The following is a 26,900-nucleotide window of genomic DNA, read 5'->3' on the forward strand; positions in this document are numbered from 1 at the left end:
GTTGTGATCTCTTCTTTGCATTGTATATGCTTTCAATTTTGTTGCTACTTAAAGGAAGAAAACGATAAGGGTAAAATTGAATTAAAAATTATTTGTCACAAGTGAATGAATTTTGAAGGAATATTAATGGATGTTAATGCACAGTAATCAAATACTTAATCAATTAGCTTATCATTTAAGAAATTTACCCTTTTCTTAAAGTTGGAATACTGATTTTCCCTTTTATATTCATTAGCTGGAGATTTTTTTTCTTTTGAAGTGGCGTCCTTTCTTTGAAATAAGAAGTGTACTACACAGTACACACAACGGGTGGAAGCGCTTCTAAGAACGTGGTTTTGGCGATTTGTTCCAGTTATCACTGAATACTTATCCGGCAGTGATGGGCAGCGCTTCTAAGTTCATCATGCTGCTTAGCACTCCATTTCCCTTCCTCTGTTCCGGCCCTTCAACTCTCCGCCTCGCTCGCTACGCGAGGGTTTCTATTGCTTGCTTCTCTTCCTCAGGTCACCATAGCAGGTTGTCTTCGAACTCTCGCCCTCGGTTGGCGTCTCCAATCAAGGTTTCTGAACAAATTCACACGCAAACCAGTAGTATAAGAGACGATTATGCTGACGAATCAGTAGGGTTCTCGAGTTATAGGGTTTCTCATCCTTGGCTGGAGTGGTCGAAGCTGGTGGAGAATCTCAAGGACAGGGGCTACTTTGATTGCCAGAGTTCTTCACTTGCAAACAGCAATAAAGATGAGTTTTCGGTGTTTGAAGACCTGCCGGAGGAGTTCGTACGAGCTGCCAATGCATGTCTCTCTTTTGCTCGTGACAAGCCGGATATTTTAGGGTTCTCTCTCTCTCTCTCTCTCTCTCTCTCTCTCCCTCCCTCCCTCCCTCTCTCTCCCTCTCTAAGCCTTGATATTTTGGTCTCGTAACTGCAGGTCGCTTTCTAGGAAGGATATCGAGGTTATTGTTGAAAATGGATCACCGTTTCTGTTCAAAAACTCACTGGAGTCGGCAAGGCGGATGAGGTCATTCCTAGGCAGGAGCGGAAGCGATGTAAGACAATTGATTAATACATTCTCGTGAAGCTGTTATAAGTGATTTTCCCCCTCCAATGTTTACCCCACGCTATAAGCTTGTAACTTTGGTTGCTGAACGTTACTGGGCATTACAGTTTCTTTTTCAACTGGCAGAAAATGAAGTATCTTTGTTTATCAACGGCATCAAAAGCATTTAGATTTCTTGAAGAAACTTTTACATTTTTTTTTGATGAAAATACTATTGCTGCATTTGACATTCCTTATTTTAAGAACTTATCTCCCTTTGCTGTTAAAATGCCCCTATGAACATTGAGTTTTTAATTGCGAAAAGGAGATAAGTCTTTAAATTAAGGAATGCCAAATGCAGGCTATATCTACCTCTTATTTAGATTGACTAATGCATATTTGAATTGCATAACACGTGATTATTGCAAAAACTTGTTATGGTTCCATGTATAATAGCTATTATTTCTTGCTTCTCTGTTTATAGGGTCCCAAAAAACTAGAACCATTTCATGCTTGAATTTGGCTAAACTGTGTAATGCAGTTTTTCCTTGAGATATGTGGCATTAATACCCTCTGGTAAGGATGGCAACATGTTGGTAATGGTTGGTATCTATCACTGAACCCTACTGAAGATAACTCCATTCCAAATCTTTTGCACCCTGTGAAGAGACAACGTGGGGTAGGGCAGGAGATGGGGAGAGAAAAAAATGGAATGGGAGAAAGAGGGGTAAGATGGAAGAGCTTGTTTTTCCAGATGGGAGGTGGGGGGGGCAGAGACTTGCTTCATGTGGAGGTGACTCTGTCTCTTTTGGGACAGTAATTAGGTCATATTATTGAAAAGAGCCCTTATCCAAAATGCAATTTGTTATCATTGGAGATGGTTTAATTGTTTTAGGAAAGGTGGAAAGAAAAGATCATGATGCCAAGTCTGTATAAAGTTGCTAATAAAAAATGTGTACAATCAGCATGATATAAATTAAAATAGAAATAACTTTATTTAAATCCTGAATCCCACTTAATATTTATAAAATCAGCATAATTTGATCCAATTATGGCTTAACGGATATCCAAAACTTAAGTGAATTGGAATTTGGACTAGAATCAGATTAAATATGATCTGCTTGTGGTCCTACACTACACCTTTTTTTTTGGCTCTTTAGTCAAGTTCAAAAGATTTAGAGATTAAAACCACTTTGACCTCTAAAATCTCTATTATTTTCTTGTTCGTATGATATATCCTGGGGAGAATATCTCAACAGATTCAGGTTATTAAAACCTGATCTCTGTCTGTGATGTGACAATCCCTTAAAAAACCCAATCCTTTCTAGACATAGATTATCCAAGGTCTGGGTGGGACAAGTACAATTTAAGGTTTAAACCTCCTAATAACTATTCTTACACTTTTATTGGAGGGAAATTGCTTGATTGAAGCTCTCTCCTTTGCACTATGAGCCACTCCTGATACAATCTCATATGGCTTGTTAAACATGTTTTTTGAAGAAAGATAATAATTTCGTTAAACAAAAGAGGGCTATACCTAAAAAATATGTACAAAATTAAAGGCCTTGAATGCAAAAACGAGCAAAGCCAACATTAAGCATTTGGCTATGTATTTGCACTGTACAAAATATTCCCTTCTTGAACCAGATCTAGCCAAACTGTCTGCAACCTTATTCAGTTCTTTGGATCCATCTAAAGCTCCAGACTCCAGTTGATAGAAGAAACTAACTCATGGATTTCTAGCAGAAGGTGGGAGAGCTTCCTAGGTCCAGAAACTTGATCAATGGCCCAACTAATGGCAACTCTTGTCCCCTTCCACTGCTAAGGAAGTAGTCTGCTGCTTTCTGGCAATTCTAAGACATTCCAGTAGAGGACAGATCTCAGCATCTGTTGCATCCAAGGCTGAGGTGAGGCAACCAAAAGCCCACAGTAAGTCACCATTAGATCTATGTAGGAGGCCACCAATTCCAGCTTTTGCTGGGGGGGGGGTTGACATCCTGAGGCCTTCTGAAGCTTCCATCAAATTTCAGGATAAAGTCATATTTCTACCTAGAGAGGGATGGTAGGCTGGCTACTAGCAGGAGAAATGTATAATAACTCTACCTAATTTCTCTGCAAGTCACCAGTTTTTTTCCCCAGCAAAAGGCTGCTGTTTACCATCCAAGAGTTGAGCAAAGTATGAATATGGCCATTGGGTGACTCCAAGGAGGATGAGTTGTTTTAAAAATTCTCGTTTCATTCTTCCCGTATGTTCCACATAACAACATGGACAATTGCCTTCTAATAACATCTGTCTCTGCTACCTAATTGATTTTATCCCATGTCAATGATTTATGAGATCCCCAATAGAGAGTTTTTTTTCCTGAAAAGGTAAAGTATTATATTGACTATCAACAGTGTAAAGTTCTGTAGAAGAGGCTGTACAAAAACTGCATTAAAGCTCCCCAAAAGAATTCACCCTCAAAAAAGAACCGGAACAAAACACATCTTTGAAAACATCAGAAATATACAGCCAACTCCTCAGTTCTTCCACTACAAAATTAATTACCCCAGCCTCAGACTTGGCTTTCTGCTCAAAAATCCTGTTGTTCCTTTCTAACCAGATCACCCACATGACTGCAGTGGGAATAAGATACCACACTTCCCTTCTTTGGACATTCCTTGGACTCGCCACCCATATAACAAGGAGGAAACTGATTCTGGCAAGCACCAACTCAGATTTACAGCTCTAAGAAAATGCTGCCACACCACTGAAGAGAAGCTGCAGTGAATGAAGAGATGATTTGCCAATTCGGGTACCAAATTACAAAGAGGACAAGTCACATCTAACAGACTGAAACCCTTCCTTATCAGTATTTCCTTGGTGAGGCACTTCTCTTTTGCAACCACCCACAAGAAGAATTTGACTTTCAAGGGAGCTGAAACTTTCCAAATGGCTTTGGAAGGGAAAGGCTGACTATTGCTTCCCAGTAGCCCTAGATGGAAAGATTTGATGGTAAAGCACCCAGAATTTGTCCACGACCAGCATCTAGCATCCTCGGAATGCAGGTCTGGATGTTGAGCTTGAAGCAAGGAAAACAGTTCTACCACCTGATCCAACTCCCAACCATTAAAATTTCTTCTAAAAGCAGGAGCCTAGACTAGAGTATCACCCTCCTGTGCAAAGCAATCTGCAACAGAACTCAGGGTGTCTTCAGCAACAGCAAACACAACAGTAAACCTCTTTTAATGAGAAGTCACCACACTGAGGGTCCATCCAGAATTTCAGTCTTCTACCATTCCCAACTTTGTAGGAAATACCTTTGATGAAATGAGAGTAAGCTTTGTAAATGCCTTTCTAGATGCTACACCCATAGGACTGCTGTGACCGGCCTGCATCCCATCCGTTATCATTGAAACCATATTTTTCAGCAATTAAAACTCTCCATGATTCATGAGGTTGATTTAAGAATCTCTAGAACCAGCTTCCCAAAAGCGCTAAATTGAACTGTTTAACCTTCCTAATCCCAAGCCCACCTTGAGAGTTAGGTTTGCAAATCTCATCCCAATTTATCAAGTGGTACTTAGAGTAATCCTTCCACCCTAGCCACAGGAAATCCCTCATCTTTTTTTTTTTTTTCTCTTCAATTTTCAAAGCCACCTCAGGAGGCAATAAAAAAAGAGACATGAAGTAAGCCGGCAGGCTGGCTAAAACACTCTTTACTAAAACCAGCTTAGCCCCTTTGGAAATATATCTAGCTTTCCAAGAATCTAGTTTCCTGTCAACTCTCTCTAGAATAGGGTTCCCGGTACTACCTGAGTTACTCTTTGCCCCTGAGGGAAGGCCAAGATACGACAAGGAAGGAAAACTGCTTGTTTTGCACCCTAACACATCAGCCATATCTTGAAGGTTCAGAATGTTCCCAACTGGCAGCATCTCACTCTTAGAGAAGTTGACTTTAAAACCTGAAACCACTTCAAACCAGCAGAGTAGAAAACGGAGATTAAGAACCTGGTCCGAAGAAGCCTCACAAAAAAATAGAGTATCATTGGCATACTGCAACAAAGAGATTCTTGAACCACCAGGACAGACCTTGAAATCAACAATCTGACCTAGTTATGAAGCTCTCTCTATCAACTTGCTCAACCCTTCCATGAATAACAAAAACAACAAAGGTGATAGAGGGTCACCTTATATAAGCCTTCTCGAACTTCTAAACTTGCCTTCAGCTGCCCCATTAACAAGGATTGAGAAGCAAGGGGTGGTAACACAAACTTTCATCCAATTCCTCCACTTCTGACCAAAATATAGTTTGTTAGTATTGCCAATAGAATTTAATACCTTCCAGTCGGAGAACACAAAGGAGTACTTTCATAGTGATTTCACAGAGTTCTTTGCTTTGTGTGGATCTCTTCATCGGAGCTCTTGTGCTAGGACACCCTAACAAAACGGTGTTGCTGAAAGAAAAAATCGTCATCTTCTCGAAGTAGCTCGTGGTTTATTACTCCATATGAATGTTTCAAAACGCTTTTGGATGGATTTTGTTATGTGTGCTACATATATCATCAATCGTATGCCATTTCGGTTGCTAGAGTATAAGGCTCTACATCAACTTTTGTTTCCTACGGCTCCTCTGGCCCCTATTCCAATGCGTGTTTTTGGGTGTCGTTGCTCTGTTCATGATTTGTCTCCTACTTGTGTTAAGCTTGATCCTCATGCCATTCCCTGTGTGTTTCTTGGTTACCCTTTATCTCAAATGGGTTACCGTTGCTATGATCCTGTCTCACGCAAGTACTATGTCTCCATGGACGGTTCCTTTGAGAGTTAACATTTTTTCTCGGTTTCTCCTTAGGGGGAGAGTAAGGTTGAGGAGAAGAAACATACCTAAGCTTAGACTCAATTACCTTCGCTTCTTGATCCTCCTTCATTTTGTGTCTTTCTTCGCTGCCATAAGAGCTAGTAGAGTTCAAGAGCTATGGAACCTAAAACTGTGCAATTAACATCATTAGACTCTTTAGAGGCATATTCCTCCTTGTCAATCAGGTACACTTGTTCCCATTGATATTCCTGAACCTCTTGATTGTGATCCCCCTGTTATTAATGATCTTGATGTTCCTATTGCTAAGAGAAAGGGTGTTAGATCTTGTACTACTAATCCCCCTATCTCTCACTTTGTGTCCTATGATCATATTTCACCTTCATATTCGTGTGTTCCTTTCTTCTGTTGGCAGTATTTTTGTTCCTAAGAATATGGTAGAAGCTTTATCTAAACCTAAATGGATGGATGCAATGAAGGAAGAAATTAATGTCTTGTACAAAATGGCACCTGGGAGTTGGTGGATCTTCCTGAAGGAAAGGAACCAGTGGGATGCAAGTGGGTATAGGGCTGATGGTTTAGTAGAAAGGTACAGAGTCAGATTGGTGGCCAAAGACCTTTGCTCCAGTAGCCAAGATGAATTTGATCAGAATCCTCCTTTCATTGGTAGCTAATCTTGATAGGGAACTTCACCAGTTGGATATTAAAAATGCATTCTTGAATGGTGACCTAGAGGAGGAGGTTTACATGACTCAATCTCTAGGTTTTTGTGCCTAAGGTAGTGAGCAGAAGGTGTGCAGGTTAAAAAAATCATTATATGGGCTGAAACAATCACTTTGGGCCTGGTTTAGTAAGTTTCACTTAGGTGTACAACAGATGGGGTTGATTCACCCATTGAACCAGACATCAGTTGGGAGACGGTCAGGGGGAGTTTTTGAAAGATGTGAAGAAGTTCCAGAGAATTGTAGGGAGACTCTTATATTTGTCTATGACTATACTTGATATTGCTTATGCAGTGGGTGTCCTTAGTCAGTTCATGCATAACCCTAAGACAACTCACTTTGAAGCTGTAGAAAGGATCCTTAGATACCTCAAGAAGTTCCTAGGAGCTGGTTTGCTATTCAAAAAACATGGGCATTTGAAGGTGGTGTATACTGATGCTGATTGGGTAGGGGCAACTGATTACAAAAAATCTACCAGTGGGTATTGTACCTTTGTGGGAGGAAACTTAGTCACCTAGAGAAGTAAGAAGCAAAGTGTAGTGACTAGACCCAGTGTTAAAGCAGAATACATGGCTATGTCTCATGGTGTTTTTGAAATCATGTGGATAAAAAACTTGTTAGGAGAGCTGGGTTTTGTAGTTAACAAACCTATGCCACAATATTGTGACAATAAAGCTCTCACCAATGTGTCTGGCCCAAATTCTTATAGGGAAAAGAACACAAAGTGGGAAGAATTAGCAGAGATTAGAGGCTTGCGGGAAGGACCATGGTGTCTAGGGGGAGATTTCAATGTCACTAGATTTGTGGATGAATCAAATGGAGGGAGACAAAGGGTTACTTCAGGTACGAGGAAATTCAATAACTTTATTGAGGCCTTTGAACTAAGTGATTTCCCTCTTGGTCATTCTTCTTTTACTTGGTCCAATCTTCAAGCAAACCCTATTTGCTCTAGACTGGACAAATTCCTATTATTGTTGGATTGGGTAGAGTATTGGACAGGTTTGATGGGAAGAACTTTACCTAGAATCACATTAGATCACTGGCCAATTTGCTTGTGTAAGAGGTCTACGGCTAGAGGTCCAAGTCTCTTCAGATTTGAGAATATGTGGCTTATCCATCTGGATTTTAAGGAAAAAGTTGAGAAGTTTCTGAAGAAGTTGCAATTCATGAAAGGGGAAATCAAAGAATGGAACAAAGTGATTTTTGGAAGACTGGAAGAGAAAAAACCAGTCTAATCTCACAAATTGAGGAAATTGATAGGAAGGAGTTGCAAGGTACCCTAGATCCTACCATAAGGGAAAGAAGATGGTCTTTGAAGAAGGATTTAGAGGCTACTTTGTTAACAGAGGAGATAAGCGTGAAGCAGAAATTTAGAGAGAAGTTGATTAAGGAAGGTGATGGAAATACTTAATTTTTCCATGCTTTAGCCACTGGTAGGAGAGGAAGAACTCAATATCCTTCTTAGTGGTGGTTGGTACTGAGACCACAGATCAAAGTGAAATTGCAAAGGCCTTTTGTATATAATTTCAGGTAAATTTATCGTAGGCCAATTAATGAGAGGTGGTCTTTAGATGGGATTGATTGGGCCTGTTTGGAAGAGACTCAAATGGAGCTTTTGGAAAAAAGGTTTGAGGAGGAAGAAATTAAGGAAGCAAATTTCTCTCTGGATAGATCTAAGGCTCCTAGGCCTGACGGTTTCACAATGGCTTTCTATCAGGATTGTTGGGAGATAATTAAAGCTGATTTGATTGTAGTTTTTAGGGAGTTCCATAGAAGGGGAATAATCAGCCTGGGAAGGAATGAACACCTTCTTAGCCTTGATCCCAAAGAATACAGAAGCTTCCTAGTTAGGGGACTTTAGACCTATAAGCCTAGTGACCAACATCTATAAGATTGTGGCCAAGGTTTTATCTTTGAGGCTTAAAAAGGTGCTGCCCTTTCTCATCTCCCACTTTCAAGGGGCCTCCATTCAGGATGGACAAATAATTGACCAAATCTTAATTGCTAATGAATGCCCGAAAGCCCAAAAAAGGTTAAAAAGGGAGTAACAATCAAATTGGATTTGGAGAAAGCCTATTATATAGTGGTTTGGGGTTTCTTGATGGAGATTATGAGAAGATGTGGTTTCGGGAATTTATGGTGTAAATGGATTGGAGGGTGCTTGCAAACAAGTCACTATTCTATTATTGTTAATGGCTTGGTAGTTGATTTTTTTGAAGGACTTCAAGGGTTCAAACAAGGCGATCCACTCTCCCCATTTCTCTTTACTTTGGTATCTCATTTGCAGTTGTTTAAGGGCTGGGTAATAGGAAGAGACAAAGTTCTGGTATCCCATTTGCAGTTTTCAGAAGACATTCTTGTTTTCTGTGATGGGGATTGCAGAGAAGGGATGGAAAATCTGAAGCTAGTTGTGAAACTCTGAGAGAGGATTTTCAATTTGAAAATTAATTGGTCTAAATGTCTGTTGGCTGGTATCAATTTGGAAGATAATGCTAAGAGCAATGGTAGAATCCTTGGGTTGTGAAAGAGGAAGTTGGCCCCTGAACGACTTAGGTTTACCCTTAGGTGGCAACCCTAGAGTGACTTGTTTTTGGACCCCAATGGTGGAAAGGTTTGAGAAGAGGCTAGCAAGCTGGAAGAGGAACTATATTTTGTTGGGAGGGAGGATTACTTTGATCAAGTCCTCTCTAGCAAACCTTACAATGTACTACATGTCGGTTTTTAGGATGCCCCAAGCAGTGGTTAGAAGAATTGAAAAGATTATGATAGATTTTCTATGTGAGCCTGGGGAAGGGAAGAAAGAACAATTAGAGTCCATTTGGTTTGCTAATATGACCGGAATTGGAATTGGAATCGAAATCCCTTGGAATCGAAACCAGAATGACCTATTCTTGATGCTTGTTTGGTTCAATCTGGAATTTGAATCGTATTCCGATTGTTGCTGTTTGGTTCATTGGGAGTTGGAATCAGAATCAACTGAATTATTTAATTTTGTATTAGCTTATTTATTAATTTATTTGTTACTTTATTAATATTTTATGAATATATAATTTATTAATATATCATTTTTTGTTATTACATTAATAATATTTTTGTTACTATATTTTATTAAAATATTATTATCTTATTATATTTTATTATTATTTTCTTATTAGCTTATTAATTTATATTATTTTTTATTATTTTAAAATTAATTGATTATAGTATTATATTATTACTTTAGTGATATTATGTTAACATTTATTTTCTACTTAATTATTATTATTGGTTAATAAATAATAATTTTGCTTTTTATTATTTTATTAGTAATTAATAATTAATATCTTAGTATTTATCATTAGTTTATGAATATTTTATTAATATGTTATTGTATTATTAGTACTTTAATAGTATTTTTATATTATATTTTATTAATAATTTATTATTTTCTTATTATCTTATTAGTGTTCTATTATTTTTATTTATTATTTAATAAATAATATGTTAGTATTTTATTATTACTATATATATAGTATATTAATATTTTATTTGTACTTAATTATTATTAGATAAATAATATGTTTGCTTTTTATTATTAATTTATTAGTATTTTATTATACTATTATGAGTTGATGAATGTTTTATTAATATTTTAATGATTAATATACTCTTATTATTATTATTATTATCTTATTATTACATTCATTATATTTTATTATTTACTTAATAATGTTTTGTTATTATTATTATTTTGTTATTACTTTAATTATATTGTATTAATTTTTTTATTTATACTTTTTATTATTATATTTAATAATTAATATCTTTGTTTGTTATTATTAATTTATTAATATTTTATTAGTGATAAAATTCAGTTCTGTATAGGTTTTAGTTATAGAGTAATGAAGAAATAGAAAGAAGAGTGAAAGATTAGAACAAAGAGAAGAGAAGAGAAGGAATAGAAGTAAAGACTTGTTCAAACTAGAGAACTGTCTCTCTAGTCGGCCAGGTAAATTTATGGATTTCTAATCTCAAGCATAAAGACTATTGTGCCCTTATTTATGTTTGGGACACATCACTTAACCAGGATATAACAGATTTTACATCACACCTTTAACATAAAGTAAAATGATCACACTGCCCCTCTACAGCCAACTCTAACTATTAGGATTTGGGTCCCCATAAGGTTGAAGAATACAACTTTGTTGGGTAAATGGCTTTGGAGATTTTGGAGAAAAACGAGAAGTTGTGGAATAGAGTTATAACAAGTATCCATGGACTATCAAACAATGGGTGGGATGGTGGGCTGCTTGCACAGAGCTACTTTGGTTGCTCCTTGGAAGGCTATCCATGACATTCTTCCTGTGTTCCTCACTCATATCAGGTATGACTTGGCTTTGGGTCAGCAAATAAGGTTCTGGGAAGTTACTTGGATTGGGGATTCCCCTTTAACTGAGGCCTTTCTGTCAATCTTTGAACTTCTCTAGCCTCAAAGGAAAACCTGTGTCTGAATTTGTTAGCTCCTCTTTCCAATCAGGTCTAGATTGGAACTTGGGCCTTACTAGGAACCTTAAAGAGTCTGAAATTCCCAGTATTACTGCTTTGCTTAGCTTATTGAACTCAGTGGTCCTGGGGGATAGTGGTTCAGATTCTAGAGTGTGGGCCCTTGATCAATCTGGCTCATACTCATGTAAGTCCTTCATGTACTCTCTTGTAGCCTCTCCCCACTCTTCTTCTTTCGCTGTGAAGGAAATATGGTTTTGCCCCATTCCTCCTAAAATCAATGCTTTGTATTGGGAACTGTTTCATGGCTCCATTAATAATTGTAATTTGCTTCAGAGGAAAAAAACAAACTGGTGTTTGTCCCTAAGTTGGTGTTTCTTATGTAAGTTATTTGTTGAGACTGCTTTTCACCTCTTAGTTTCTTGTCCTCTTGCTCTCTCTATTTTGGAGTGGTTTTCCTCTCTTTGGTTGCAGATGGCGCCTCCCTGATAGCTTGGAGGGACTATTTAGCTCACCTAATTTTACATGTTTGAAAAGAAGAGGCAGGATTTTGGGGAGATGCACTAGAGCAGTAGTGGTTTGGACACGTTGGGAAGAAAGGAATTGAAGAATCTTTGAAGACAAGGAAAGAAGTAAGGAAGCTGTAATCAGAAGTAATAACCCTAAGGGTGGCTCATTGGGTCAAAACCTTAAAGCTCTTTGCAGAGTTTAAGGTTGAAAATTTTCTCAACTCGTGGGGTTCAATTGCTGCTTCGTTGTCTAGAAAACAAAGAATAACAGTGGTCTGGACACCTCCATGTGCTGGTTGGAAGAAATTGAATTTTGATGGTGGTTGTATGGGTAATCCTAGCCCATCGGCTATTGGTGGGTTAATTAGAGAAGAAAATGGAAACATCCTAGCACTGTATTCAGGTTCAGTTCAGCAAGGTGATGTGGTGAGATCAGAATTATTGGTTACAGTTTATGGGGTGGAGAAGGCTAAAGAAATGGGAATTGAGAGACTAATCATTGGAGGGGATTCAAAAATAGTAGTGGGTTGGCTGAAAAAGTGGGAAGGGGTAATTTGGCAGCTAAGGAATGAATTCAGGTGCTTCAAACAACTTTCTATAGATATGCTTATCCAATTAAGATGGATTAGAAGATCTGCAAACAGCATGGTAGACAGCCTAGCTAAACAAGGAATTCAGAGACAATCCATGTTTTGGGTTCATTTGTAAATGTGGGATGGCTTTTTTGGTTTGATTTTTTTTAACAACCTCTTGTATATTTCTTCTCTAATTTAATGAATTAATTTTTTGTTACTGATAAAATAAACAGACAAGTAGTTTATTGTCAAATTACAGGTTAAAAATATAGCTATCCTTTGTATTTGGATTTTATCAGGTCAGACTCAGTAGTCCCAGTTAATAATCAGATTGGTTCCGGGTCTGTTATTACACACCCTATAGAGTCTGGTTTAGGCATGATTACCAGCTTGGGACTGGGTCTACACTGGCCTGACCCATTGACAGCATTATTGGTGTTCCTTTTCTATTTTTAAATTTTTGTTTTTTATTTTTTTTTTGAGGGGGAGGGGGGTTGGACCATTGGAAGCTTTTCTTCATCACTAACCTGCAACCCTGACCCCCCTCCTGGGGCACCCAAGGCAAACATACATGAAACCATACACAGAAAAGAAGATTGAGAAGAGAGTAAAAAAAGAAACCACAAGTAAACTGTAAAAGGAAAAGAAAGGTGCTTTTTACCATTGCTGCTCCATGTTTTCCTCTTTCCCATCTGAACCTTTTTGGTGAATTTTATAACACCAGAGAATTATTGTATTACTAATTTAGGAGTTTTGGTTTTTTTTGTAATCCTATTCAGCTTGAACTGTTTTTATGTTGTCCTTAATTATTACACATAAGGATAAGTTGTTTGAACTGCTTCTGAAGTCTGTAAAATTTTAGGAGTTGGAAATTGAGAGAGCAAACATGGTTGACCTGATGCGGTTTCTGTTGAGCTATGCATGCAATCCTCTTGCTGGTTCAGATGGGAACAATCTCAATAATAGACATGCTGTTGAATCATCTGTCCGTAATCTGTTAAAAGAGTTGGCTAATTTGAGCGGAGCTGTTCAAGAATCAGACCTTTCTGGGTCAACTACTCGGCAGTTCTCAAATGGGTACAGGCAGACCACAAGGCCTCTTGGGCAAAATACTGAAATGAAGAGAGGTGATTGGCTTTGTCCAAAGTAAGTAGTAGATTCAGCCCACCATCTATGCCAAACAACTATAAGTAATCAATTCTTCTTATAAATCTTTCCATTTTGCAACATATTCTGTCTTACTGCATGAAGTGGCTCCTCCACTTGATGTTGTTATGTCAAATGGCTTTAGTTTCATGTATGCTAAGTATTCTTATGTTACTATGTCAGATAGCTACCTCCATTTCATCTTCTCTTTTATTTTGTTCTCTAAGGTTTTTCATTTAGCATCATATAAAACCATTGTTCCACTTTCTGCTTGCAATGTTGAATATTCGTGTCTTACCATATGCTATAACTCTTGCTAGTTTAGCCAACTTATGTTTAATTCACTTTTTGTAACTTGGATCTTACTATCAAAAATTCCCATTCATAGAAATTTGACACAATTGTATTATTCTGGAACTTGTATCTGTTTATTTTTTTATTTTTTTTTATTTTTAATGTTTGAACATGGTATGGAATAGGAGTCTGGATTAATGATTAAGGTTTCGTTATCTATCTCATAAATAGCACAAGAAAAGTAGAATATTAAACTAAATTTGGCTAGTTTGATGGTACACACCTCTTTAAGAATCAGGAATCTGATGGATGTCATAGATTTCTGCCAACATGTTGGTGGTTTCTTGGGCCAGTGGAAGTAAAGTTAACTAGAAAACAAAAGATGGGACAGTAAGGTTATCACCCTTAACATATTCTTTCTGAATTCTTAGATTGGAAACCCCTTTACACAGCCATTAATTCCCTATCCTTCCATCTATTATTTGATCTAAAATCTTCATGGCTACCAATAAATCTCGTCAACTTATACCACTCTGTGAACTGCAAAACTTGTTTTGAGTATATCATATTCTGGTCCTTTGACAATGCCCTTAAACTACTAACCTATAGATTCTTAATTTATCTTAAAACTTGGAGTAACACTGGTGTCTCAATCCTAATAGAAGTTCCATGATGTGGTTTTATCAACAACACCCTGAGAAGATATTGTGGAGTTGTTTGAAATTCCTTCCTCTCAAATATACTTAGCAAGCGGCATACCCAAAGCCAAGGAACATTATGCCAATGCCATATAAAGTTGTTCTTCTCTCAAGGAAGCACTGGTTGGACATGGCACCGATACCCAAGTATAAATGCATAGGAGGTATTATTGAAAAGGTGGCCTACTTGTGCTAATGCAGTTGAGAGAGTAGTATATGTGGCTGAAAGTGCTGAGAGAAAAAATCAGATTTAGCGAATGTAGCACTTCATTCCTGTGGCCAAGGTTCAAAATTTCGTCATGTATCAGACCGTATCGGCCAATACGTATCTTATCGGTGGCATAGTTGTCAAGGTGATGCCTGGGCAACAAGGCACTCTTGGAGGCATGCCTCTCAATTAATCACCGAGCAGTTTTGTATGTTGTGTTATAAAATACTTTTATGTTCTTATTTTTTTGAGATTATAGTTATAAAATAGACATCGATAAATGAAACATTGGTGTTGAAGATAAGGGAGTTGAAAAGTGCAACTGTTTTGAAATGCGACTCGTGGTTTTAAAGAGGATTTTGAAGGTGTGATCTACATAAAGAGATTTTGTGATTGTGAACACGTGTGACAAAAGGAAGAAGGAACATTGTAGATAGAAGAAGAAACAGTAAAGATTTTTTTTCCTAGAGCTACAGGAACACTTTGAAAAAGAAAAACAGCCAGTCTGCTTTGCAGAAGGGAGAAGGGAAGCGGGTTGGGAGTCTTGCTTGTGATCCAGGAGTACCTGAGCAGAGGAAGCTGGAAGTTGAGAGGGTCGTACTATTAATATTGGCCAACAGGTAAATCAAAAGGAGTTGGAAAAACCAAAAACAGAAATAGAAGGTACAGAGAAAGCTAGTTTGGTGATGGCTTGCAATGCTGAAACAGCTAAGCCATCCCTGAACAGCAGAAAGAATGCATGGGGGCACAAATGTGTTATTACAGCCAAGCAAGAAATTAGCAACTGGGGCAAAATAAGAGATGATGTTCATGTGAACCTAGGCATTAAAGGAGCTGTAATGATCACACCATTTGGGAAGAACAAAGCCTTGTTGGACGTGTTCGAGTTAGATTCGCAAATGGCAGCAACCATGAGAGAAACAGGGGCTGGGCAATGCCTGATCTCTAGATGGTCTCCGATAAGGTGGCTCCCCTGTTTTCAAGTGGCAAGTGGCAACATCACAATAATGATAGTAGGTCTGCCGTTCCACTTGTGGTTGGAAGGGACTCTTGAAACCTTTGCTTTGTTGTGTGGAGGTGTGCTAGAGTCCTTTGACATGAGCAATCCCTGAACGGTGATTATTAAGATTGTTGGATCTAAACCAAAATTAATATGAAGATTGGTGAAGGTGCAGTCAAATGGTCTATCCTTCAATGTCTGGCTAGTTACCTCTGTCAAAGAAGAGCTGTTGAAAGGAGGGGGCAAGGAGTAAGATAGTGACATGGTACTTGAAAGGCCACATGTCCTTTTGGGAGGAGGAAGTAAAGGGTAGAGGAACTTATACCAATATGAACTGGAAAGCAGGGTGGGGAGAAGAAGATGCATCACATGCCAGCAAGATTAACTCATCTCAGCAGTGCAATGAAAATCAGATGGCCGGGTTTATATATTTTGCACAAATGATATATCTTAAAAAAAAAATCTTTTACACAGTTGGTAAGTCAGGGTAGGAATCATTACACCTATGAGGGGGCATATGGTTGTGTAGGTTTTCAAGACTGCTATTCAGTCTTGAGCACTAAGATTTCAGGTTCAATGAGAAGAAAAGTGAAGAAGTAGAAGAAAGAGTGGTGAAAGAGCAGTAGAACACAGATTTTGAGGAGAACAGAATGTCAATATTCTGCCGCCGCCACTTTAAGTTAATATATATAGGTTATGCTAGTTACATGAAAGGACATATCTTCCCTTGGTGTTTACATCATAACTGCTAACAGATAACAAACAATATAAAACTGAAACTAGAAATAACAGAATAGCAAAATAACCACAGCTGTGACTAGATACATTCTACCCTACGGACAGAGTGGGACCACAGCTGTGGGGCCCACATCAATGTTCTCTACACTCCCCCTCAACTTGGGAGTATATGTTCATCGTTCCCAACTTGGATAGATCTGCCTCTAGCTTCTTTCTTGATACGGCTTTAGCGAGGATGTTTGCTAGTTGCATACTGGATGTGATGTAAGGGAGGCATACTTCTTGAGATGAGACCCTCTCTCGCACAAAATGGCGGTCAACTTCAATGTGTTTGGTTCTGTCATGCTGTACTGGATTGTGCTATATTAATGGCGGCTTGATTATCACAGTACAGCATCAGGGGCTTCTCATACTCAATACCCAACTCCTCAAGTAGAGATCTTAGCCATAGGATTTCAGCCACTCCATTGGCCATGGACCTGTATTCTGTTTCAGCACTTGACCGGGAGACAACACTTTGTTTCTTACTTCTCCAGGAGACAAGGTTTCCTCCCACAAGGGCACAATATCCTGAGGTAGGCCTTCTGTCATCAACACTCCGAGCCCAATATGCATCAGTATAGACCTCCACCTTCATGTGATTGTTGTTCTTGAAAGTATACCCCTACCTGGGCATCTCTTCAAGTAGGCTAAGATTCTTTCTGCCGCAAGAAGATGTGTGGTTTTAGGAGAATGCATGTATTGGCTGACAACACTAACAACATAAGTAATATCTGGTCGAGTAAGGCAGAGATATAGGAGCTTTCCTACCAGTTGCTAGAACATAACTTTGTCTTCAAGAAGCTCCCCACTCTCGGCACTAATCCTGTGATTCTGTTCAATTGGTGTATTTGCAGGCTTGACACCTAATTTTCCAGTTTCTGCCAACAGGTCTAGGACATATTTCCTCTGAGATATAAAGATCCTCTGTTTGGATTTAGCAACCTCAATACCCAAAAAATACCGGAGTACACCAAGGTCCTTCACCTCAAATTCTTGGTGAAGAAGCTATTTAAGAGACTGAATCTCATGGCTATCATTCCCTGTGACCACAATATCATCAACATATATGGCCAGTAGTGTCAAAGAGGACTCCACCCTCTTGATGAATAGGGTATGATCTGACTGGGCCTGTACATATCCAAATTTCACAAGTGCTAGTCTGAATCCATCGAACCAAGCCCTAGGTGACTGTTTCAAACCATACAAAGCCTTGTTGACCTGGCAGACCTTCTTACCTCTCTCTGCATCATAGAATCCAGGAGGCAATCGCATGTAAACTTCTTCCTGCAGATCTCCATTCATAAAGGCATTTTTCACGTCCATTTGGTATAAAGGCCAAGTGTGACTTGCTGCAAGGGACAATAGAACTCGAATAGTAGTCATCTTGGCTACCGGTGCAAATGTCTCCAAGTAATCTATGCCATAAGTCTGTGTAAACCCTCTTGCAACTAACCGAGCTTTATAACTCTCAATAGATCCATCTGCATTATGCTTCACTGTAAATACCCATCTGCATCCAACTGATTTCTTTCCTTTTGGCAAATCAACTACCTCTCGGGTGTTGTTTTTCAATAGGGCATCCATCTCAACTTGGATTGCATCTTTCCATTCAGGGACGGATAGGGCTTCTTGCACTGTTCTTGGAATAGGGACATTGGAAATGGAGCTAAGGTAGGACCTGTAGGTAGGAGATAGGCGATCATAGGATAAAAAATGGGAAATACAGTGGGCTGTGGATGTGGTACAATGTTGTTTCCCTTTACGGACTGCAATTGGAAGGTCAAGATCATCTGTAGGGGATGTCTCTGTGGGCTCTAGGACTGAAGTATCTGGACTTGGAGCTGCAGATGAGATTGGAGCTGGTCTGGACTATTGATGATCAGGATCAACTTGCTTGCACTGCCTGTGATAAACCCTCAACTCCTGATCCCTCTGACCACCCTCACCATTGCAGCTCTCATCACCCAACCCACTCTCACTACTCTCTCCCTGAAGACAAGAACTCAAACCCCCACTCTCACTACTCTCCCCATGAGGGGCAACCCGAGGATAATAGGGTGTCCTCTCAAAGAAAGTGACATCCATGGAGACAAACTTCCTCCCGGAGACAGGATCATAACATCAATAACCCTTTTGATTTTGTGCATAACCAAGGAAGATGCATTTGGAGGCTTTGGGTTCGAACTTGGAGGGATGGGGTCCGAGAAGATGAACAAAGCAAGTGCAACCGAATGTCTTAAGGGGAATAGAAAACAAGTCCTCACATGGGTGTAGAAGCGAAAAAGGAGATCGCATATCAAGGACCCTGGAGGGGACCTGATCAATAAGGTATACTGCCGTGAGGATAGCATCTCCCCAGAAGCGATTAGGGACATTGGAAGTAAACATGAGGCTTCTAGCCACTTCCAAAATGTGCCTATTCTTCCTCTTGACAACTCCATTTTGCTGAGGTGTATGAGGGCAAGAGCTCTGGTGGATAACCCCATGATGAAGAAGATAAGATGTTAATGATTTAGCAAAGTATTCCTTTGCGTTATCAGATCTGAGAACTTTGATCTTGGCATCAAACTGGGTTAGGATCATTTGGTGAAAATTTTGGGTCAGGGAAGGTACCTCATCTTGTGAACGCATGAGATAAACCCAAGAAAAACGGGTATGGTCATCAACAAATAACAAAAAGTATCTGTACCCACCCATGGAAGGGATATGATAAGGCCCCCAAATGTCAGTATGCACAATATCAAAAGAATTATCACTCCTTTTATTACTCAATAAATAAGGCTTTCTACAATGCTTAGCAAACTCACAACTTTCACACTGTAGCTGAGACAACTCAATAGACTCAAATAAAGTAGGAAACAAACTCTATGAAGATCGAAAAGACAAATGACCTAATCGGTTATGCCAAAGCATAACCGGACTCACACTTTGAGAAGCAAAAGACAACTTCTCTACTGACTCTCCCTGACGGAACCGCTCCCTGAGCAGATAGATCCCATTCGTCTCACGGCCAGTCCCAATCACCTTCTGCGTCTCCAAGTCCTGAAAAACACATCGGTCAAGGAAGAAGGTTACTGAGCAGTTCATATGCTTGGTAATACTACTGATTGAAAGAAGGTTAGTATCAAGCTTAGGAACATGCAAAACAGATGATAGGGAGATAGTATCTGAAAGCTTGATGTCACCGTTCCCAGAAATAGGAACCAGGGAGCCATCAGCAATAGATACCTTATCCCTACCAGAAGACAAATGGTAAGTAGTAAACAATGAAGGCAAGCTAGTCATGTGATCAGATGCACCTAAGTCTATTACCCAACAAGGTTCAGTAGTACCTGGAGCTGAGGCATGATAGGCTGAAGCTCGAGTACCTAATGGGCGAAGGCAGATGTGACAGGGGCTGATGGAGGCTGCGGTGGCTGAGCTGAATTTCCAACCTCCTTTTCTAGCTGTATTAGGGCAGCTCGAACTGCAGCTAAGGTCTCCAAAGATGTTCCTTTTGTGCCAGAGGAGGATGCTGAATCAGTGTTCATGGCTACATGAGCAGTGCCCTTCTTGTTTCTTAACTTCGCAGGAACCAAGTGGGGATGCAGTTTCCAACATGTCTCTTTTGTATGTTTGGGTTTCTTACAATGTTCACATACTACATCTTTCTTGTTTTCCTTCCTCCTGTCCTTCTCTGAATCACCCTCTGATTTTGGTGTAGCCGCTACAAAGGCTGATGTGGGTTGCATCATAACCTTCCTTCTGGTCTCTTCACTGTGTGCAAATGAGTAAGCCTGAGAGAGAGTCACACTGTCTCTAGTCAAAATCTACTACCTCACAATATCATATTCTGAGTTCAGTCCCGCCAGGAACTCAAACACTCTATTTGTCTCGATGTGCTTTCTATGAGTCTGAGCATCTTTGGGACTCTCCCACTCAAGAGTCTCTAAGTGATCAATCTCGTGCCATAGGGACTTCAAGGTAGAGAAGTAGACCGACACCGGTTTCTCTCCTTGTTTAAGGGTGTTCACTTCACATTTCAATTCATATGCTCTGGCAACATTAAGGGGTTGGGAGTAAGTTTCTTTCATAACGTCCCATATCTCCTTAGTTGTCTTTGCCCACAAATAATTCCGGCTAATATGAGGTTGCATAGAATTACACAGCCATGTCATAACCAAGTAGTTTTCTTGCATCCACTTGGTATATGTCAGGTCTCCGTTGGAAGGTTCTTTCATATCTCCCAGGAGGTACCCTAATTTACCTCTTCCACCAATAGCCATCATGGCTGATTGGGCCCATTCCAAATAGTTTGATCCATCAAACTTTACGGTCGTAATCTGACCGCCCATCTCAGAAATACCACCATAACTGATGTTCCCAAGCCTGCCTTCTGCTTGAATTTTAGACTCCATTTCTGTCAAGTCTCAAAACAACACTTGAATCACCAATCACAATCAAAACAGTATAGGCCCTGATCTGTATCTTCAGTGTATGTGCACAAATATGTGTACAAAACCGAAATAATTCTGATCTGAAACCAACTAGCCAACACAGCAGTAGCTGTCCGTAGATCTCTACTCCCTTAGAACTCTAAGAACATCCTTAAAAAAAAACTGATATGCTAGGGAAAGTTAGGGTTTTAATCAGTCCTGAAAGGAAGCAATTCAGTCGCACAGTCCAAACTATATAGATGAGCATGCAGTAGGGTTTTAATCAGTCCTGAAAGGAAGCAATTCAGTCGCACAGTCCAAACTGTATAGATGAGCTTGCAGTAGGGTTAATAAGAAACCCTAGAATCTGATCGGACCTACCAATAAACTTAAGAGTAGCTCTAGGTAGATCATAGGGTTCAGTCAAACACTAGGGCTTGCCGCGGATCACTTTCAAACCCTAGAGTAGAGAGAAACACAGTTCGGCCAGGGTTTGCAGTAAAACCCTAGTGAATCGAAGAGAGAAAGAACTAGAATGGTTCAGCCTTCCCCTCCAGATAGGTCCAACCTATCTTCTCTGATAGAGCTTCTCTTAAAAAGTAGACAACTTACAAGGAAAAAATAGTTCACTGCCTTCTAGGGTTACCTGAACCCTAGTCTTCTCTGGTCCTTTCTGACTACCAACACTCTGCAACCCTAGCAAGTTTCCAACAGCTGCTAGCACCCCTGGCGATCTCCAAGAATCAGTCTGCGAACTCCTCCTTTTCAGCTTTCTGTCCTAGGAAATTCTCATGTGGTTGGCTGGTATTAGACTCACATGAAAAACCCTAACTTGGCTCTGATACCATGTAGGTTTTCAAGACTGCTATTCAGTCTTGAGCACTAAGAGATTTCAGGTTCGATGAGAAGAAAAGTGAAGAAGTAGAAGAAAGAGTGGTGAAAGAGCAGTAGAACACAGATTTCGAGGAGAAGAACAGAATGCCAATATTCTGCTGCCGCCACTTCAAGTTAATATATAGGTTATGCTAGTTACATGAAAGGACATATCTGCCCTTGGTGTTTACATCATAACTGCTAACAAATAACGAACAATATAAAACTAAAACTAGAAATAACAGAATAGCAAAATAACCACAGCTGTGACTAGATATATTCTACCCTACAGACAGAGTGAGACCACAGCTGTGGGGCCCACATCAATGTTCTCTACAGGTTGCATACAAGAAAAGTAAGTGGGAGGGGTGGGCCAAGTTTTAGATCCAAGTGTTGAGCACTTTGAGTCATTGTTAGCCAACTTGGAAATGGATCTGCCACGCGATCAATAAGGAGTCATGTGAGCAGCACTAGTGGTGGGCTGACCACTCAAATGAAAATAGGTCCACTAGGTTCTCAAGTTGGTCCCCAAGAGGGTTCAGGCCCCCTCTTGGGGTGCTTCAGGGGGTATAATTACCCTTTGGAATGGAGAAAAAGTGGTGTATTTGGAGGAATTGACTGGCAAATTTTCAGTTTTTGTAAAGTCCTGCCTAGGTTAACCTTGGATCACTGGCCAATTTGTCTCTATCAAGGAACAAGTGGAGGAGGACAAGATGAGTCCTAGGTTGAATGGGTAGGGATTAAGTTCCATAGGAAGCTTCAAAACTTAAAAGAGAAAATCAAGGAGTGGAATTTGAATCACTTTGGAGGAATTGAAGAGAAAAAATCATATCTGATTCGCCAAATTCAAGAGTTTGATAGGAAGGAGGAATAAGGACAGCTGACAAAAGGGGAGAGGAAAGAAAGGATATTACTGAAAAGGGAGCTGGAAATCACTCTCTTGAGGGAGGAGATGACCAGGAAGTAAAAATCAAGAATGAAATGGATTAAAGGGGGGGGGGGGGAGATTGCAAATGGAAGTAGAAAGAACTTCATTTCATTGCTAGAAACTGAGAATGGAACTATCACACATGAGGAGGAAATTGCAAAGGCATTTGTGGACTACTTTAAATCTATCTATAGAAAGCAAGTACAAAGAAGATGGAAATTAGAAGGCTTGGAATGGCCAACTTAGGAATTTTCTTTGAAGAGGGAACTAGAGAGAAGATTTGATAGGGAAGAGGTCAAGGAAGCCATCTTTTCTATGGATAGGTGTTAATGCTACATTCATTGCTTTAATCCCTAAGAAATTAGGAGCCTGCCATTCCAAGGACTTTAGACCAATCAGTTTGGTAACTAGTCTCTACAAGATTTTAGCCGAAGTCCTATCTTTGCGGTTAAAAAAGGTTCTCCCTTCAATCATCTCTCAGTTCCAAGGGGCTTTCATTCAGGATAGGTAAATCTCGGACCAGATACCAATTACCAAGGAATGTGTTGAAGCTTTTAAGAGATCTGGAAAGAAGGGTGTGGTGTGTAAATTGGATTTGAAGAAACTTATGATTTTGTAGATTGGAAGTTCCTACTTGAAGCTCTGGTGAAATGTGGTTTTGGTGCTAAGTGGTGTAAATGGATAACAGGGTGCTTGCAATCCTGCCATTTCTCAGTTTTGGTGAATGGGGTGGTGAAGGATTTTTTTTGGAGCCGTTAGGGGTCTAAGGCAAGGAGATCCTCTATCCCCCTTATTCACTCCTATAGCAGAAGTGTTCAGCAGGTTAATCTCAAAATCCGATGAAGTGGGACTGTTAAAGGGGTGGAAGATGGGAAGATATAGGGTAGTGGTAACTCACCTACAGTTTGCAGATGACATTATCATCTTTTGTGAACATGAAGATGGGTCTAGAAGCCAGGAATGTTAGGATGTTGGCGAGTCTTTTTGAGAAAGTAACAAATTTAAGGGTTAATTTAAATAAGTGTGGTGGCTGGTGTCAATTTGGAGCAGGAGGAATTAGATCTGTGGGCGGGGGATTTAGGATGTTTGTCTAATGAGTGGCCACACTGAAGAGAAAAGGAGAACTAAAGAACTGTTGATAGAAGGTATTATGGTGAAGGTGATTCATTGGGTAAAATCACTGAAATTGTTCTCAGACTTCACCTTTGACAATATAAGAAGGGAGGAATTAGATCTGTGGGCGGGGGATTTAGGATGTTTGTCTAATGAGTGGCCACACTGAAGAGAAGAGGAGAACCAAAGAACTCTTGATAGAAGGTATTATGGTGAAGGTGATTCATTGGGTAAAATCACTGAAATTGTTCTGAGACTTCACCTTTGACAATATAAGAAGGGAGTGGGGCACAATTGCGGCTTCATCTTCAAAAGAAAAATACATAGAATCTGGGACCTACCTGAGAATGGCTTATTGAAACTCAACTTTGATGGTAGTAGCTTTGGAAATCCAGGTCCCTCTGGAATCGGAGTTATAAGAAATGAAAGTGGAGCTATCTCAGGCCTGTTTTCAGGGCCTATTGGGGAAGGGAACCCTACAACAGCAGAGTTAAAAGGCAGTGCTGTGTGGGTTACAAAAACTGGGGGACTAGGGGCAAGGAAGTTGATTGTGGAAGGAGATTCAAAAGTAATCCAGAGCTGGTTGAACCGAACTGAAAAGACTCCCTGGTACGTCAGAAACGAAGTCAAAAAGCTGAGAATTGCATGGGATATGCAGCTATTATTCCATTAGACCCCAATGTCAGCCAATAGTCCGGTGGATCAACTAGCAAAGCAAGGGGTTAGCAGAGAACAGTCCTTCTGGGCGACTTTGAAAGCTGAAAAGAGAAAAAAATTTATGCTTTTTTGCTGTTTCTGTTAAGTTGTTTGGGGTAGTCGGGGCTACCTATAATCTGTATTGATTTTCTCTTATTAATAAGATTTCCTGTTGCTGATAAAAAAATATTCTTTTAACCAAGTGGTTCTCCAGGTGTTAGTTTTTTAAAAATCAAGTGGTTTTCAAGGGTTTCAATGCAAGCCCGACTCAGGCTGAGTTCATATAACTATTGGAGACAGCTGAGCTGAAACAGTTGTAGCCCATGGTTTTAGGATGGCCAAATTCTAGGTTTTCAACCATAGGTCCTCTCAAACTTGTCTTACCTGTATCCTCAGCCACTCATTTAGTCTTTTTCAATGACAATTGGTGCTTGCCAAAGAACATCCTTCATTATGTCATGAGTGCCATATCACAAATTTGGAGAAAGAAATGGCATTTGAAATAGTAAGGGTGCTTCTTTACCTTTTCTAAGTAACTTTTCTTGAAATTTTTATTTTTTCTTATGCACATCAGTTCATTTTAAGATCAACATAGGTAGAATTTCAACATTTCTTATTTAATGTTGCTTTTGGCTCATTAGTTGATTTTTATTTTTCACATTCAGTACTCACTTATGGCCTAAATGTATTCTCTGATAAGTAGTACCTGCATTTTCCATCTTTCAGGTGCAGTTTCATGAACTTTGCAAGAAACATGAAATGCCTAGAATGCAACGAGGCAAGACCAAAGAGGCAGCTGACTGGTGGGGAGTGGGAGTGTCCTCAGTAAGCTAAGACTTTGTCCCTCTCATACTTCAATTGTTCCCCCTTCCACAGTTTTTGTTTTGCCTCGCTCAATCTTCTTACTGACTATTCCATCTGTCAGATGTGCTTTCTTTAATTATGGGCGGAATATAGTATGCCTAAGGTGTGACTGCAAGCGCCCTGAAGAGATATCATTTGGCACCACTGGCCCCAGGTCTGGTTTGGGCTATGGCGGTGGGACTAACCTTAAAAAGGCTGATATTGAGAGCAAGCTGGCTACAGGTGATGAGAAGGCAGAAAGATGGTTCAGTAATGTCTCTCAGCTCGACAACACCTCTGACCTTGGTGCTGCCACAGCTGATGAAAATTTTCCAGAAATCATGCCTTTGCGGAAAGGAGTCAACAGATTTGTTGTAAGCACGAGAAAGACACCTCTAGAACGTAGGTTGGCAAATGCTCAACACCGAAGGAACTTAGGTAATGAAGGAACTCCTGAGGGTGATGGTTTTCAGACAGGTTTGGTTCCTGAAAGCACCAAGTCCAGTAAATCAGATGATAATCTGCTGCTTTCTGTAAAGCTAACAAACCAGACCGAGAGCAAGGGTGATAAAGAAGAAGAAAAATCTGAAAGGTGGTTTAAGAAGGTTTCCGAACTGCATCATTCTACAGGTTTGCCGAGTGCAATGTCAGACAGAAACTTCCCAGAGATCATGCCGAAGCATAAAGGGGAGAACCAATTTGTGGTCAGTAAGGACAGTTCATTCTTACCCAAAAAGAACGACAGTTCATTAACCCCCCCATACAGGAGGGGTATGGCTAAGGAACAATCAAGTAATACTAACTTTGTCCCATTTGTCCCTTTTCCACCTGATTACTTTGCTAAAAAGGACACGCACACTGGAGCTTTGGCGGGTAAGACTGTGAGTGGAAAGTCCACTGTTGCTTCTGCAGCTGGGAATATTTCAAATCCATCTGAGAAGTTGAGTGATAGCAGTGCTTCTCCCCATGATTGGGAAACCTCTAAATCTGAGAAATGGATTGATAACCGACAGACTAGTGGAGGGAATTGGAATGCGGACCTTCCAAAGAAGAGCTTCAGTGAGAGGAAGACAGATACTGTTTGTGGGGCTGCAACCACAGGAAACTCAACACAACTACCTGGTAATCCGCGAACTGGTGGTAGAGAAAGTTGGAATAGTGGATCTTGGAGGAATGGCACAGAAGGATCCACGAATTTGACAGACAACCCAGCACAGCCGCTTGAGGATCCCCCGAATTATAGAGATAGTTTGACCAGGGGAGTTTTGGGAAAGAGTTTGGAGGGGTCTTGTGTAACTGAACCAGATCCACTTGACATGTCACAAGAGGCAAAAGAACAGAGATGGTTCAGGCGGGTCCAACAGATCAAGGACATCTCCGAGCTGAGCAATATCCCCGATGAAGACTTCCCAGAGATAATGCCAATGAGGAAAGGGGTAAACAGGTTTGTTGTGAGCAAAAGGAAGACACCGTTAGAGAGAAGGTTGACATCTCCTCAATACAGAAGGAATCTTCCAATTATTAACTCTGATCCAGTGAAGGAGGATGATGCGAGCTGAAATATTGGTAGTGTTGTTATACTTGAATGATTTTGCCCTATTACGTTATCTGCTTAGAATGCATTATTCATTTTCTTTCCAAACGGAGCCCTGAAAAATAATACATCTAAAGGCTTGATGTATGGAAATTTTGTTGTAGGGATACATATCGGATTTTGGATTATTGATGTGAACATGATTGGAAGACTACAGTAATTATATGATCTACGAATGACGAATTCACCAAA

At 39.8% G+C, this 26,900-nt stretch overlaps 1 protein-coding gene across 2 annotated transcripts; it reads left to right on the top strand.

Annotated features, from left to right (window-relative positions):
• On the top strand, window positions 1-26,900 carry VAR3 (zinc finger (Ran-binding) family protein). Of its 2 annotated transcripts, XM_088979059.1 has the most exons (6): window positions 1-834; window positions 929-1,046; window positions 12,983-13,266; window positions 24,998-25,096; window positions 25,197-26,680; window positions 26,813-26,900. In XM_088979059.1, exons 1-5 carry the CDS (start codon window positions 380-382, stop codon window positions 26,671-26,673), a joined length of 2,433 nt encoding a protein of 810 aa, XP_088835185.1. In that variant the 5' UTR covers window positions 1-379; the 3' UTR covers window positions 26,674-26,680; window positions 26,813-26,900. The 2 variants fall into 2 exon arrangements, with proteins under 2 accessions (XP_088835185.1, XP_088835184.1); XM_088979058.1 differs by having other exon boundaries at window positions 25,197-26,900.

This window comes from Nelumbo lutea, chromosome 3 (genome assembly GCF_056320005.1).
Source record: "Nelumbo lutea isolate HS-2025 chromosome 3, American lotus-T2T, whole genome shotgun sequence".
Classification (NCBI taxonomy): domain Eukaryota; kingdom Viridiplantae; phylum Streptophyta; class Magnoliopsida; order Proteales; family Nelumbonaceae; genus Nelumbo; species Nelumbo lutea.

Coding starts and splice junctions, on each gene's coding strand:
- VAR3 (XM_088979058.1), top strand. CDS start 380: ATGGGCAGCGCTTCTAAGTTCATCATGCTGCTTAGCACTCCATTTCCC. Junction 1,047..12,982: donor TAGGCAGGAGCGGAAGCGAT/GTAAGACAATTG, acceptor GTAAAATTTTAG/GAGTTGGAAATTGAGAGAGC. Junction 25,097..25,196: donor GGGGAGTGGGAGTGTCCTCA/GTAAGCTAAGAC, acceptor TCCATCTGTCAG/ATGTGCTTTCTTTAATTATG.